General features: G+C 36.4%; 2 protein-coding genes across 2 annotated transcripts in view; both read left to right on the top strand.

Moving 5' to 3' along the window:
- LOC107707677 (EF-hand domain-containing protein D2-like) overlaps nucleotides 1-12,454 on the top strand; it is a 21,174-nt gene extending 8,720 nt beyond the window's left edge. Inside the window, exons 2-4 of the mRNA XM_016511766.1 lie at nucleotides 8,889-9,036; nucleotides 9,190-9,324; nucleotides 9,544-12,454. Of these exons, the coding sequence (XP_016367252.1) occupies nucleotides 8,889-9,036; nucleotides 9,190-9,324; nucleotides 9,544-9,675 (415 nt within the window). The 3' untranslated portion in view covers nucleotides 9,676-12,454. The remainder of the gene's footprint in view (nucleotides 1-8,888; nucleotides 9,037-9,189; nucleotides 9,325-9,543) is intronic.
- A 774-nt stretch (nucleotides 12,455-13,228) lies between these two features.
- Nucleotides 13,229-15,923, top strand: LOC107707678 (transcription initiation factor TFIID subunit 10-like). Its single transcript, XM_016511767.1, has 5 exons — nucleotides 13,229-13,567; nucleotides 13,735-13,892; nucleotides 13,979-14,043; nucleotides 15,337-15,451; nucleotides 15,600-15,923. The coding sequence occupies exons 1-5, from the start codon at nucleotides 13,426-13,428 to the stop codon at nucleotides 15,687-15,689; spliced, it is 570 nt and encodes a 189-aa protein (XP_016367253.1). The 5' UTR covers nucleotides 13,229-13,425; the 3' UTR covers nucleotides 15,690-15,923.
- Nucleotides 15,924-15,953: the final 30 nt, after the last annotated feature.

The following is a 15,953-nucleotide window of genomic DNA, read 5'->3' on the forward strand; positions in this document are numbered from 1 at the left end:
TACAAATCAGCATGGTACACATTATGTTATCATTACTAACTTGTTTAATATTCAGTCCACATGCATGAAGTGTAAAACGAGAAGGGCATAACCTTACGAAAAAATAAAACACGGAAAAATCGAGGTTGCTGCGGTGCTTGCTTTCCTCTGCGGTTTGCTCGTCAATAGCGCGGTATTGCGATATTGTGGTTATCGCGACAGCCCTAAGTAATCACTCAAATCATGCATGAAAGTCTTGAATTGGATGTTCTGAAACTTTTAATTAGGTTCCCTAATTGTTTACCGATTTCATGTAGCTTTGCTTTCCTTTAAAAAATACATTTAATAGCGATATAGAGTATAAAAGACATGCCTAAAGCTCAAGGGGTGTCTTTTCTTCAGAAGCTGCCAATGGTTGTGTAGGTGTGAGGTTTTAGACGCACAGTCGCACACCATTATTTGGCATTCACACACAGTCATCACAAGCTCAATGACTCATTTATGCAGTAGGAAGTGTATTAGATTGTTGTGTTTCCAGAAAGGCCATATGTAACCTCAGCACTCCTTCAGGAAGTTCTCCTCTTTTAGTTTTCGTCTCGCCAGGCCATTACTCCCTGTTCTTTTCTGTTTGTGACATTTTATGTTCATGCTTCGCACTCTCCGCTCACTATAAATAACCTCTGGGATTGTGTGGCCGTTGGCTGATCCGTGAAGGATTCTGTTTAAGGACTAACGGTTAGTCACCTGGTCTATAATCCCAGCAGATCGAGGTTAGTGCTGCCTGCGATCATCAGCTAGTGGCAGAGAATGTAGTTCATTGCTGCATTATATGCACTGCATACAGTCGTGCATAAACTGCATCAGTGTTTACCTCAATAAATATTCACAAGCTTTGTACAGTCACTGAACCATTGTGCTTTTAGTTTCAGGAAATAGTTGGAATTGAGGGAAATTGTTAAAAATGTTAAACAGCAACAGTAAATATGTTAACTGGAGTGATGAAGAGAAAAATATTCAAATAAGAACGTTAACCCAGAATGAAGTGTGAAACATGAAAACATAACCTTACCCAGGGTTAAGAATGACCCATAAGTGTGAAAAGCCCGTGTGTTTGTCAATCTGTGAATCTCTCTTTTTTTTATAACAGAATATTTACAGAAATTCAAACTTGTATAATGATTTATTAAATTAATGTGGTTGATTAAATGTATTAACATTTTATATTAATATTTTGTTTATATTAACATTTGATATATTAGCATTTTGTGATTGTATAGATTATTAAAAATTCCAAAATTGTATATTATTTAAAAAAAACAATAATTAGGGGAAATTAAAAGAAACATAATGTAAATAAACATTAATTTAAATCAAGTTTCCATCTTGATTTTCTGTTCTTTTTATAATTAAAATTATATTTTAATATATTAATTGTAATAAAATTACTGGACATTTCCTGAGGCCACCTTGCCTAATGTATTATTGTTCAGTGCAGTGTTGGACTCAAAAAGGAAGACACAACATCTCACTTTATCACCAAAATGCATCAAATGTGCAGTTTTGGTAAAAGCAGTCTGTAATCTGTATCTAGGAACTGTAACTGTAAATTTTTGCATATAAAAATGAATATGAAAAGCATACAAAACCTTGTTAGGTTGGTTTACCATTTTCCGTGGATTGACTTTTAGTAAGGAATGTTAGCCAGTAGTGCATTGCAGTGACTCATCTCTTTGAGAATACTTCATCTTTTTGTTAATAGTCATCTATAGAGTGGGTGGATAATGATGGATCCATCTTAAAGGGATAGTTCACCCAAAAATGTTGAACACAAAAGAAGATATTTTGAAGATTGCTGGTAATCAAACAGTTGGTTGTCATTGACTTCCATAGTATTTTTTTTCCTACTATGGAAGTCAATGGCAACCACCAACTGTTTGATTACCAGCAATCTTCAAAATATCTTCTTTTGTGTTCAACATAAGAAAGCAACTCATACAGGTTTGGAACGACATGAGGGTGAGTAAATGATGACAGAATTTTCATTTTTGGGTGAACTATCCCTTTAACAGTTATGTAAACCTTCATGCATTTAGCATGTCATCTTTATATGTGCTGCGAGCTGGATTGAATGTCTGGATTGAGGAGCAGGGATCATCTTAAAATTGCATTTTACAGGCTCAGGTTCAAGTGAAGAAGCTGAAAATGATCTGAAAAAATTTTGCTGTCAGTATTCTTGACTGTAGGAGTTTCAAACTGACCATTAGTGTGTGAAGAGCCTTGAATTCTATTGATCTCAGGTAATTCATGAGGAAAACTGATTTACGTGGATGGGAAGGTCATGTTCTGAAGAAATATGAACAGAAGCTGTCAGATTCTGCCTTTGAAAGCCATTATTCTCTGACAAATGATCTTTTTTTTTTTTTTTTTTTTTTTTTTGAGTAACACATTTACCTCAGTTTATATAAATAATGAAAAACAGGAAATACTTGGCATGGTTTCTGTCCTTTGCCTCACACAAGAACATGAACTACCTGATCACTTTACAGAAAACTGTTTGTTGCTTCCCTTTCATAGGCTAAAGTCTTTTAGAAATGATTTGTTGTTTTGTGTAGGCTGTTACTTTCAGATTTGCTTATCAAGATTTGTGCCTGATAGTACGGGGAAATTCTCCAATGATCCGTGAATGTAATTGACCTTCATTCTCATTCTTATGTTTACGCTTGCTTTTTGTTGTGCCTCTCTCTGGACCATTCCCTCATCCTATCCCATCTCATGAAATCAAATCGAGCGTAAATGATGTCATCACACACAAGCTGCACAGATGTCTAGTGAATGTGAAATGCTCGAACACACAGTTTTGGTGCGTTTGGTCCTGATTGATCACGCCTGTTACGCCGGGCCGTTGTGAAGAATGTGCTTGAAACTGATCACGTGTTTGAGGGTTTTCCCATGATGACTTCTGTCAGCTGTTGCTTGGCAACCTGGGATTTAAGGAGATTGGCAGGAAGAGATAGGAAAGGGAGGGAGGAGGAAAAAGAGTTGGTTGTTTACTCCTCATGCGTCGGAGTAAAGTATGAAGTTTCTTGCTTATCAGCACATCATGGACAAAAAAAATCATGAGAAAATGCTATGCTGACATGCAACTACTGTCCTTCAGACCACCTTGAGCAATACTGCTGTCTCTCTTTAGCTCCAAGGCATCATTCCACTCAAATTTAATCAGACATTTTCATAATTAAATCAGCAGCAGCTATAGGCATGCATTAAAGGGTGACTGTTCAGACAGGCATGTGTATTTCGGCTGGCATCAGGCAGCATTTCAGTAAATTCAGGCAATTGCTTAATCTCAAATCCTGTTACATGCCTCACATTCTGACAAACACAAAGTCCACAATGCACAATCCATTTAGCTGCAGTGGTTGGTTTAGGTAACAGTCTGCATGAATTTAAGTGGTGGTATTTTAGGCATCAGCATCGACAGATTCGCCTTCTAAATTCAGCCCCATTTAGAGTTTTAGTGTCATTACACACACAAGTTTTAAAAGATGCCAAGATATATACTTTACCATGTTAAGTGAAAATGAAACTCTGAAACTACTGAAGAATTTCCTCTTTGCTGAGAGACCTGCATTGAAAATGTTATTAACCAATCTTAGCAAGTGTTGACATCTGCCATAGATCAGACAAGTTCTTGTTTTATGGAAGTCCTGTGGATACTTTTGGAATTTGGCTGCTAAAATAAAAATGTGGTAAAAACATGGTGTTTATAATAAGAATACAATTGATTTCCTCAGTATTTTAAATAAACAAATACTAGTTTATGTGTAAACTAAACTGTGTAAAAAAATTAACATGAGTAATATTTGTTCACAAACAGATTCATGTCATTGCCGTTTTATTGCTGTTCACTGTACTATAGTGAATGTGTTGTAGAAACATAAGGAACAATTCTGTACACTTAGTTATTACTCTAATCATTTATAGTCACTTTGAAATGAGGATTTTCTTTTTTCTATGGCTTAACTCAGATTTGCGGTCACAACAAATTTTAAGTTAGATTTTTTTTAAGGGAAAAAAAGGCAGACCACTGCATGAACTTTCCAACACTGAAATCTCAAAAATAAATAATATTAAATAATATATTAAATAATATATTTCGAAACGGCGACAAAATCTGACATGGACTGTCCCATAAGTGTTGTTTCCTATGCTCAAATAGTATTAAACAGAGGGAACCAGAGCTTCTAATGGCAGCTGTAGTGACATGACGACTTTACCAACTGATGATTGGTTCTTTTATTTAGAAGGCGGGACTTATTCCACCATATTATGCGTTGCACTTTCTCCTATTCATAGCAATTTGAGTGAACAGTCTTGTTATATTTACAGTATTTGACGTTGTCCAGCTGAAAACCTGATGACAATGTCAATGGTTTGAAGTGTCCAGTAACTTATGTAAAAGGATTTTCTTAAAGTCAGATTTCTGCTCTTGGGTGGCTCAGCTGAAGTGTTCGTTTTAAACAAATCATTTGTAAATGAATTTCAAGAGGAATTTGGAAGTGCAGCTAGCACTTTCTCGAGGTCAGTGCCGAAGTAGCAGATTGAGGCTCTCACAAGGCTATTTGAGTATTTCCTGTTCCCCATTCTCTCTCACTCGCTTTCGGAGTCGTGTTTTCCTACAGTGTGTCATGTGTCCTACAAGTAAGCAGGATAGATTCAGCACATCTGTGTCCATCGTCAGTAGTCAGCTAAAACCTCATTAGCTGAAGTCCCCCTGAGACTGCACAGAAAAAATGTTGCAAGTCTAAACACTTTTTAAAGAGCAAGAAAAATCTACATTCCTTAACTTTCATTCAAGTTCAGACTTGCACGGTAAAGTTTTTCAAGAGTTCTTGAAAGTAGATAACTGGATAACAAGAGGACTTTTTAAATACACAAAGCACAAATAAAGCTACACATTTGCTTTCTTGTTCCTTCTTTTGACTTTCTTTATAACTACTCAACAAACTTGTATCGGCTCATGGCTGTGACTCTACCTCTCTTGGTTATTATAAGGAAGTGCTGATTGCATTTGCTTCCTCAATCATCTGTAGTGTGAAGTGTTCAGCTTAAAGACTTATTTGGGCAAAAATGTGATCTTCCTCAAGTGCACATGGTAACAGAAAAGGGGGAAAATTCTTTATTTCAGCTTTTTGGGCAGCAACTGCTTTGCGTTTCCATATAGATGGTAAAACATTATTTTGTCAGCTGTGTTTGGTAAGAATACAGCTGAAGCTTTCCAGATTGTTGCAACCAACTGAAGTGTTACTACATTCTGTCTTGTTGGGTTTTTAGCACTTGGGAGCTTTTCATAATCTGTGAAGTATCTTAAACACCACATGTAAGTTAGAGTAAATGGAGTCAGTCAGAAACTGAAAATACTTTAACCACCTGGTCTTGATTTTACTTTTGTCTTGTGTTAGAATTAAATGCATCCTTGCTGAATAAAAGTATTAATTTCTCCTAAAAAATCCTAATGACCCCAAAACCTTTGAATGATGATAGTGTATCTTTGGAAACAAGGCCACTGGAAAATTTTTATTGGTTGATGAGGTTTTGTTAATGCTAAAAACCTAGATAAACCTAGATAAACCAGGAGACCATAAGTCATAATTCACCATGTTCAGGCTAAAAATGTCTGTTGAGCATGATTGAGAGGAAATGACAGCAAGTGATTCAGCTTGGCTCATGACAGTAAAATGCAAAGAACAGGCATGGCGGTAATCTTTCACAAATCTTGGTCATTCTAAAGCATGAGGACTCTTTCAGAAGTAAGCATATGTGATTTCAGGAGTTGACTGCATAATTAAACATGGTGGATTTAAATTACAGCTGATCTTTAATCGCACTGGGCATGCTTGACCTTTCTTTTGTTAAACAGACTAGCCGTATGCAGACGTAAATTATTGATTTGAAACCACTATGGACACTGGTTGCTCGGTTTCTCAAGTGATCTGATTTTGCCTTTCAAAAATAAACCACCAGCTCAATCTCGCTTGCCGTGAAATCACATTAGTTTGATTAACCGCTGCTGTACTGTAATCTTCAACCAAACCCTGGATAGCAGCGTCCACAGAGAAACATGACCCTCAGATGCCCCACAACTGCAATCCTTCATCAAACAGCATTTTTCAGAGCACTGTGATCAAGGTTAGCCTGATATGTCAGATGCCACAGCCCGAAGAGTTCATTTGAGAGATTTTGTGCCCCTGAACATGAACACACTCTTTTGGCCTTTGAATTAGTGATGAGAAGATGTCAGTGATACAGGGTTAATGAGAAGAGATGCAGTTTTATGTGCGTGTGAGAGACCTGGCATCAGCAGGGTGTCTTGTGTAGGTAGACAGGAATACAGAAGCCATGTCTCTGAGGCAGATGGAGACACACTCCATATTCATGAGCAGGGAGCATGATGGGATTGCCTAGAAGGAGTTAATGAGGGAGATAAAAACTAGGGCTGAACGATTAATTGCATTTGCGATAATATCGCGATATGAAAAATTTCGATTTTTCAATCCTCACCGGCAGAATATTTATAGATTTAGTCTTAAAATTAATTGAAATTTAAGTATTTATTAATATGTCTTATTTTACTTTAAATGTCTCTTATTTCATCATTTTATTTTAATATTTTATTTTAAACTCTTACATTAATATCTTGTTTCATTTAGTTGTAATATCTTATTTTTTAAAATGTGTAATGTCTCTTTTACCATTGGTTTAATTCTGTATATTTTATTTTAATCTTTTATTTTAATGTTATTGTACTTAATTATCTCTTATTTCATTTTATTTTATTTTAATAGATCCTGTTTTATTTCATTTTATTTTATTGTATTAATATCACTTAAGATGTCCAAAACACATTTGAAGCTTTCTTAGAGCACTATCGGGCAAATTGAAAATATCTTTCAGGGAAGAAGGAAGAACAAAATGACAAGAAGGAAGTAAGAATCCAAGGAAGGAAGAAGATTTACTAGTTGATAAGAGTCTCATTCAAAATACATTGGCCTCTGCTTTTAATTAAAGGACCCTGTTACCATGGCAACGTAAAACCTCATCTTTGGGCAGTGTGTGTTTTTTGCTTGTGTGTATAGACGCACGCGCCTGGCCCGAAGTTAACTTCCGGTCTGTGTTTGTTTATCAGTCTGGCTATGGCACCGGCTACAAACACAGTTAAAGTTAAGGTGATGAGTAGACTGAAGTTGGGCTCAGGTGGTTGTGCTGTGGGATGTGTTTCCCATACATTTATTTATTTGTGGTGCTCGCCACAATATCAAAAATTACAGATTTTCCAAAAGGCTTCGTTGAATAAACATGAGCACATACGGCACATTTAAAAATCATAACGAGGCGTGGGTGTTTTTATTTCACTGTATTTCTGAAGGAAGACTATCTTTAGAAAATTTCAGTAAGTCCATCTGATTTACGCAGCAAACATATTTTCCTTGTTATCAAAAAATAATCTACTCTAAAGGGACTACTTAGCTGTTGTCATTGATTCTATTTGGAAGTCTACCGGAAGTTAAGTTAGGGCCACAAAAGCACGCATGCGCAGTAACGTTTGTTTATGTTGTTGCCGTTGAAACCGTCTATATGTGGACGCGTAGAGGAAGTGGTCTCGTACATAATAATTGAGAGAAAAGGGATATCATGTGACTATTCCTTTCTCATCGCCCCATTGCTGCACACTAACACTCACCTGTCCCACACAGTTCTCTGGCCTTTGCACCAGAAAATATGCACCTGTGGATCAATTTAACTCCTCATTATCGATGCAAAAGAAGAAGAGGCAGATATAATCGGTCTGGCCTGTGTGAATGTCACATGTTCCAAACCATTAGTGATTACGTCTGCTGAACCACAGGAAGTGTGTGTGTGTGTGTGTGTGTGTTTGTGAGAGAGATGTAAGATCAGTGACCTCCTTTCTTTTCTGTGCATAAGAGAAATGACTGAAATGCTTTAACGTTTATATAACATCAGGCTTATGTTTAGTCTGTAGATTTATGTTTAAAGTTCGCAAATTTTAATGCTCTCGGATGTACACACAAGTGTCTTGGATTGCTATTTACTCAGTAAATTGCCAGCAGCTCATAAGCTGTTTATTAAAAATGCAGGAGATATGAACATTAAGATGATCTCAGCAGCGGGTATAATAAATGGGTGGCTGTTAATGAACACTTCAGCTCTGACTGATGATATTGATGCTTTAATGGATTCCTGTATGTTTCAGAGCAGAATGTTCATAAGTCAAGATAGACACCATATTTTATTGTACACAAATGAAAACAAGATGGGTTGTATTGGTGTAGATCAGTGGTTCTCAGCAAATTTCCAGGAGCTCCTCAGTAAGTTTTAAAATGATTTAAAAATAGTTGTATTAACCATGTTCCTAGATGTACAACATTAAAATGACACTTTTTTTTTTTTTGGCTGTACTTCTGCCCTTCACAGGAGTTTTCATTCAAATAAAATTATATGTAGTGTCTTCCCAGATTAAAGTCTTTTTAATGATTTGATGTTGAGAGTTCTCACTGGTAACACTTTTACAAGAATGTTTTTTTTTTAACCTTTTACTTATTTAAATTATCTTTAAATTGAAATAAGCTGAAAATATATGAACAGTTGGTAAGATAAGTGAAAGATTAGAAAGGTTCCAATAGTCCTGATAAGGTATTCCTGCTAGTGAGGGCCCAGTTATTTATCTGCACTGCCCTCTGTTGATCACCAGAGACATTACAGCATTATCACCAGTGATGAGATGGCTGTTCCTTGTGTTTTCAGGAACATTTATTTCAAAAGAAGTCCTGTTTTACATGATATTTATGCTTTAATAACTTGGTTGCTTGTGTGTGTGTGTGTGTGAGCAGGTATGATTTAGAGAAAGATAACTTCATCGATCTGATGGAGCTGAAGCTGATGATGGAGAAACTCGGAGCACCTCAGACTCACCTGGGCCTGAAGAACATGATCAAAGAAGTAGATGAGGACTTTGATGGCAAACTCAGCTTTAGAGAGGTAAATGCTTCAGTATGTCAAAACATGAAACAATTTGTTTGCAGATTTGGCTGTATTTCACAGCAACGAAGTACATGATGAAGAGCTGCATGAAGAGCAGGAAACTACTTATATTCCCCCATTAATCACCTTCTTTCCTCTTTTTCTCTCTAGTTTCTTCTTATCTTCAGAAAAGCAGCAGCAGGAGAGCTGACAGAGGACAGCGGGCTTCATGTCTTGGCACGTTTGTCAGAGATTGACGTGTCAACTGAGGGAGTGAAGGGAGCCAAAACATTCTTTGAGGCAAAAGTAAAGAATCATGACATTTAATACTTTTTTTCCCACCCCTAAGTGAAATAAATCCTCAGTTTTAACCATCAGCATATTCATTCATTCATATTTGTAAACCCCTCTTAGTCTATGACAGCTCTATAACTGTAATTTCCTGCCTAGATAGGTTGTATTGAATGCCTCTGATAAGGAAATTCAATTTAGGATTACCTAAAAATGTATATTTGTCTCTGACAGGTGCAGGCCATTAACGAATCAAACCGGTTTGAGGCAGAAATCCGTCAGGAGCAGGAAGAGAAGAAGCGTCAGGCGGAGGAGAGGAAACAAAGACAAGCCGCTTTCAAAGAGCTGAAGTCAGCCTTCAAATAGCCTCATCCACCTCGACAGCCTCGATTTACTCGTCACGTTTGTCCGTCTGTCTGCCATTAGAGTCCCCCGCAATCAGAGATACTATGCAAGGCTGTGAAATGCTCAGAGATCCATGCAGATTCATCTTGAGAGAGGGACACCTGTGTAGTTTGTGCTCATGAGCAGATGTTGGTGTTGAAATCGTCTGTTTATCGTCGCCTGCTTCTCTCGCTCTCTCTCAGGCTGATTTTAAATGTGAAGCCAGATACTGATCTCAATACACTGGATTGGATTTGTTCTGTTTCAGCCGCACGTGTGTGTGTGTATATATATATGTACTGTAGTCCATTCACCCCATCAGTTTCGTTTTAGTTTGAATGGCATTTTGTCTTGTTCTCGTCAACGTGTCAGTAGAGTAACATTTTAAAGGTTTTTTAATCAACTAGTACTCTCAGTATGCCATATCCAGTCCGTTGTATTCATATCAGTGGCAATTTAAGCAGGAAATGCTTTTCACTGTACCGGGACTAATTCAACTTTCATTGTTGACCATTTGAACATGAGAGGACAAACATTAGCGTACACCAGACCTCTGCTCTCGTTCACAGATACATTAAATATATTTTTATTGAGCGGAGAGAGAGAGAGAGATGGAGAAGTGGTTTTGGGTGTATGTGCATGTGTGGTGATGATTGTAATTGTGTTTGTTGAGCGTTTATCAATGTTTTCTTGCATGGTCACCGTGGTGTCGTTTTTCCTACATGGTTCCCTTTAGTCTATAAGTTGTCCAGTGTTAAATGTGGCACACACAGGCTTACAATTAGTCTTTAAGATCAAAATGATGACATGAAATGGCTGTAAATTTGAAACGGCTTACTTTTGCCTTACAAAAGTAAGTCATTACAGTTTCATTTCTTCAGCTTGTGTGTTTGATGTCGATGGAGGTCGATAGTCATCTGACTGTTTATACTCTGAACCCCTGTATTTTGTGCTTCCTGAACAGTTAACTGTAACATGCTTACAGGGTTGGTCAGATACCACAGATGGCGTGAAATCCTCCTCAGCTTTTATATAAAGGGATAGTTCACCCAAAAATCATTTACACACCCTTGTGTTTTTCCAAACATGAATAGCTTTCTTCTGTGGGACACAAGGGTTTACTTTGGAAAAAGTTTACACTGTTTTTGTGCATATAATGAAAGTCAGTGGGATCCAGAACTACATTGAACCCCCTTAAAAAAACACAAATATCACTGAGACGTTTTTCTTTGGTGTGAGAAGTGAGAAATTCATACAGGTTGGTATGACATGTGGGTGAATTATTTTGGGTGAACTTTCCCTTAAGAGTCAACTCTCTAAATCTAAATCTGGGTTGCTTAATATTATTCAAATTATGACCAAAATTACAAGCCTTGCAGAGCAGCCCATGCTCAGTGAGATAAGGTAAAATCAAAAAGGTTTTCAAGCATAGAATATAGACATCATTTGCTAATGAAATATGCATGGCTTTTCTGTAGAGCCAGTGCATGTAATTCAACATCTAAATGAAAGAATGCCATGCGTCTGAATAGGATCTAATATTAAAGTATTTAGTTAAAAAAAAAATAGAATAGGTTTCAAAGTTTACTGTGACATCATCTGAAAAATGAGGGAACATTTCTAATGAAATCATCCAAAAGCGTAATGAATTTAACCTTTTATGGTCATGTGACATGCAGTACACTGTGGCAAAGGTAACTGAGATGCTATGTATAAAGACAAATCTATATTTTCATGTGATGAAAATCTAAAAATTATTTTAGTTTTGTATGGAAAGGGGTCTTGTGAAAAGAAACGTTCTTATTTTCTCAATATGAATTGCGTTGCCTACAATCTTGTCTCCCTTTGGTTCTCCATGTATCTGATATTCCTTAGGGTTTTCCATTACAATCTAATCAGTAAAGGCAAAATACCCTTTAGTCTTTTCTATAATGGAGACAATAATGTTGGCAATTGCTGTGCTTCATGTTGTTCTTTGTTTTTGTGTTCCGAGTCACTGGTAAATGTCCCTGTTTGCTCACTAGTTCTGTGGAAATTCAAATAATAGGTGTATAAATATTTGTCTCCCAATCTGTCCAGCTATCCACATGTTCTTTTTCTTTTGTTATCTACTGTTCAACTAAAAGATATTTAAAATATTGGCTGTTAAAGGGTGAATGTGGTCTATATGTTATTGAATGAGGTGTCGACTGATGACACCAATCAAACAGCTGTTGCATTCTGTTAGAAGCCATAAACCATTCCGTCATTCCTTTTGAGAGAGTTTAGCTGTTCCATTGTTGTCGTGCCAAATGATCTCTCACTGTGTTAAGCTAATTTTAGTACAACATTCCCTGAAATCCATCAGGATACTTCTGATCAGCAGAGATTTGAATTAATATGAGCACAGCTAATTGGAATTTAGATTGAACATCACTGATCTACAGTGTTAAAACTTAAAAAAAATAATAACTCTTAATTAATTGGTAAAAACCCTTTTTACAGTTTTGGCTTTATAATTAATGTTTGCACATCTGAATAATCACATTAGAGCTTTGACAGTATTAACTTCTGTGGGGGAAAAAACGCTCCTTCCAATGCAGATAACACACAAACATTTTTAAACTTTTTTTTTCTTTTCTTTTATTATTTTTTTTCTGTGAAGTGTAATGCCAGGAAGACTAAAAATGACCGTGTAGTTAAATTTCACAATTTCATCTTATGGCATGTTTTTGTTGTTTAATTCATCATTCCAGTGATTTGACAATGGTTGAGAGGGCCTTGAATCATCCTGATCATATCTGTACCTTGCTGTCACGGTCTATGTCAGTTGAAACTGGTGGTTATGGTATCATACTCTTGTAAGCTTATCCATATTGATATGTGGCTTCTATAATATGCACATTTATTTTTGATTTTCTTACTAAAATGTACAATTATTCTTGTGACAATAAAAATACTTTTAATTTGAAAACATTTTGTTTGTTTTGGTGATTTATACAGTTATGTATCATACTCATTTATATCTAAAATGAAAAAGATTTAGAAAATAAACAATTAAATGTATAATATAGATAGAATATATAAATATAAAACAAATAGTATTATTATATAAATAATACAATATGAAAATTTAAAAAAAAAAACACCAAATAAAACTGGTTGTTTTAAAGTAATAAAAACTATATGTTGTTAGTCTTATGTTTGAGGATCTGGGGCCGTTATCAAAGATAAGATGTGACCTTGAATTCCAAAGTGCACACGACTAAAACACTCCCGTTTATGAAATTATTATTATTTAATTTTTTTGTAAATTACCTTAAACGGTATGATGCCAAGTGACCAACTCAAAATACCATCACTAGATGGAGCTGTTTGCAAGCCCTGATTCTGTCGCCGCATGAAATGTTTTTCTCATCTAAATTACAAAATGTAACTTGAACACAAAACCTGTATTACAAGATTTGCGCTTGATATGTTGTAAAACAAAACAAGCTTGGAGAAATGTTAACGGAAACGCAATCGATTCCGGAACTATTAATCAGATGTGAGGCGCAGCTCCTCCGGACTTTCGTCGTGGTTGCGCGCGGAAGTATTAGTCACGTGACACGTCTCAAGCGTATTAGCGTAAATATTTTTCTCCTCACAGCGAACGATCGCCGACCTCGCTGTTTTACCCGCATAAATGAGTATCGACTTAACTTTTGGCTAGTAGCCACAGTTTACTGGAATATTCAAACTAAGCAGGACAAAATGAACGTGGACCTTACGCAAACCGGACAGACTGGAGCAGCAACCGCATCCAGCACATCCACATCCAGCAGCAGCAGCAACTGCGTCCTGAACAGCGCCTCCACAAACGCCAGCAGCATCCCTGCGGTCGGCAGCGGTAATGGTGGGTGTCTTTTTTTGACAGTTTAAATGCGCACAGAGTAGCTGTTGCCTTTTAACCTTTAGCCACTTAAGTGTTGGTCTGTATAAAGATGGAGAGTAACGTTAGTGTATTTGTAATCTTTATTATTCGTGCAGTTCTGAAGGTCTGTCGTACTTTTCCCCTCACAGTTCCGACCTCGGCAGCAATGGCAAATCCATCATCCGACTCCATCGTGTCAAACGGGGTGTATGTGCCCACAGGCATCGCTAATGGAGACGTGAAGCCCGTTATCTCAACCACACCGCTGGCTGATTTCCTGATGCAGCTGGAGGATTACACTCCTACAGTCAGTCCACACATGATTGCAGTACTACAGTAGATTCTTTGATTCTTGGTGTCTTTAGGAGTTAACAAACTGTCTCTGTTTTTCAGATCCCAGACGCAGTCACCGGATACTACCTCAACCGAGCTGGTTTTGAAGCATCAGATCCAAGAATGTGAGTTGGAATGATGTTCTCTCAGAAAGCTGTTATGTAGTGCTGCTGCTAAAAACATGTTAGGGTCTTTAAGCAAACATTTTTTTTAACAAAAGTAACTTTTTAATGTAGTTTGAAGGCCCATTTACACCAAGAACAATAACTGTAACGATAACTATATTAACGTCCACATCGGTGAATGATAACGTTTGTTATTTTTAACTAAATAATAACTAAAACTATTAAAAATCATTTTAATTGAAAAAAGGTTGAAATGAAATATAAATATTAGATTAAAAAAATAAAGTTTAAGAAACTGAAAAATTTGAAATGTTGCTTTGGCAACTAACTGAAATAAATATACAGCTGGAAGTACTGAAATTACTAAATCTAAAACGGAAATAAAAATAAATTAAAGCTAAATAAAAAAAATGGCAAAAACGCATAAGAAAATTACTAAAACTAAATTAAAACATTTTTAAAAAATGTAATAAATACTATAATAATATATGTTTAACAGTTATTACAGTGGTAGCCAAAATTATTTGAACACTAATATTTTCACCAGCTAAAAAATGGTTTTGAGTCAGTTATTTCTATCTTTTGCTGTAGTGTGTCTGGAAATATCAGTTTACATTTCCAAACATTCATTTTGCCATTAATTGTAATAATCCAGAGAGTTTTTTCCACACAGAGATCTGATCTGATCATCATCCAGTCTGTCTGGAATGACATGAAGAAACTGAGACAGACTAAATCCAGAAGAACTGTGGCAACGTCTCCAAGATATTTCAAGAAACCTACCTGCAAAGCTACAGTACTGTTACAAGTTTTAGGCACCTGCGTTAAAATGAGGAAGCTGTCAAAAATAATGTCATTAATAGATTTTCTTTATCAATTCATTTCTATTTACTAAATTAAATCAACATTTGGTGTGACCATCCTTTGCATTTAAAGCAGCTTTTGCCCTAAGTGCACTTGCGCATAGTTTTTCAGGTAGGTTTCTTGGAAGTATCTTGGAGACGTTGCCAGATTGGCTTTAAATGTTTCACCATTCATCAGCTGGAAACAAAGTCACTTTAGAAATCATACCAATGATATCATTGCCCTGTCCTTACAGGACACAGAACAGTCCCTACAGAAGTAGAATGATTTTTCAAACTTAATGTGTATTGTCCTGTGAATGGGCTTAAATAACACATTCATGTGTCATGAAGTGTATTGCATTGTTGGTAATACATTAGGCCAATATTAAAACTTATTTAAAAATACTCATCATGAATCTTCCTTGACATCTTTATTCTGTGTTTTCAGAATCCGTCTCATATCATTGGCGTCTCAGAAGTTCATCTCAGATATTGCAAACGATGCACTACAGCACTGCAAAATGAAGGGCACGGCCTCTGGAAGCTCCCGAAACAAGACCAAGGTTTGTGTTTGCAAATTGTGATAAGTACAGTAACATATTCTACAATAAATCTATCTAATGAATGTTTCATCTGCAGGCCATCATTTGTAGAAGTTAAAAATGTGTTGTAAAAATCTCTCATTCACACTGTTCTCATCACACCTCCCAGGACAAGAAGTACACGCTGACAATGGAAGATCTGACACCAGCCATGGCAGAGTATGGCATAAATGTAAAGAAACCTCATTACTTCATTTGAGGGGAAGTGCTTCATGGAAATGGACTGCTGGAAATGCGGTGTTTGTCCCATCAGAGCTTTGAAGACATTATCCTTCAGCGTGGGAACCATCGGCCCACTGGCCCTCAGCTTTTTGTATTTTCTTTAAGCGTGTTTGATTGTGCCACACCGTGTGACTTTAGTTGATGTCAGTAAGAATCCTGTATAAATAAATTCATTGTAATTACGTTTTGTGTAATTGCACGTCTTCGGTTACTGAAGCCTAGTGGGATCAATTATTGTGAA

Source organism: Sinocyclocheilus rhinocerous, unplaced genomic scaffold (assembly GCF_001515625.1).
Source record: "Sinocyclocheilus rhinocerous isolate Xijiao unplaced genomic scaffold, SAMN03320098_v1.1 scaffold2943, whole genome shotgun sequence".
Classification (NCBI taxonomy): Eukaryota; Metazoa; Chordata; class Actinopteri; order Cypriniformes; family Cyprinidae; genus Sinocyclocheilus; species Sinocyclocheilus rhinocerous.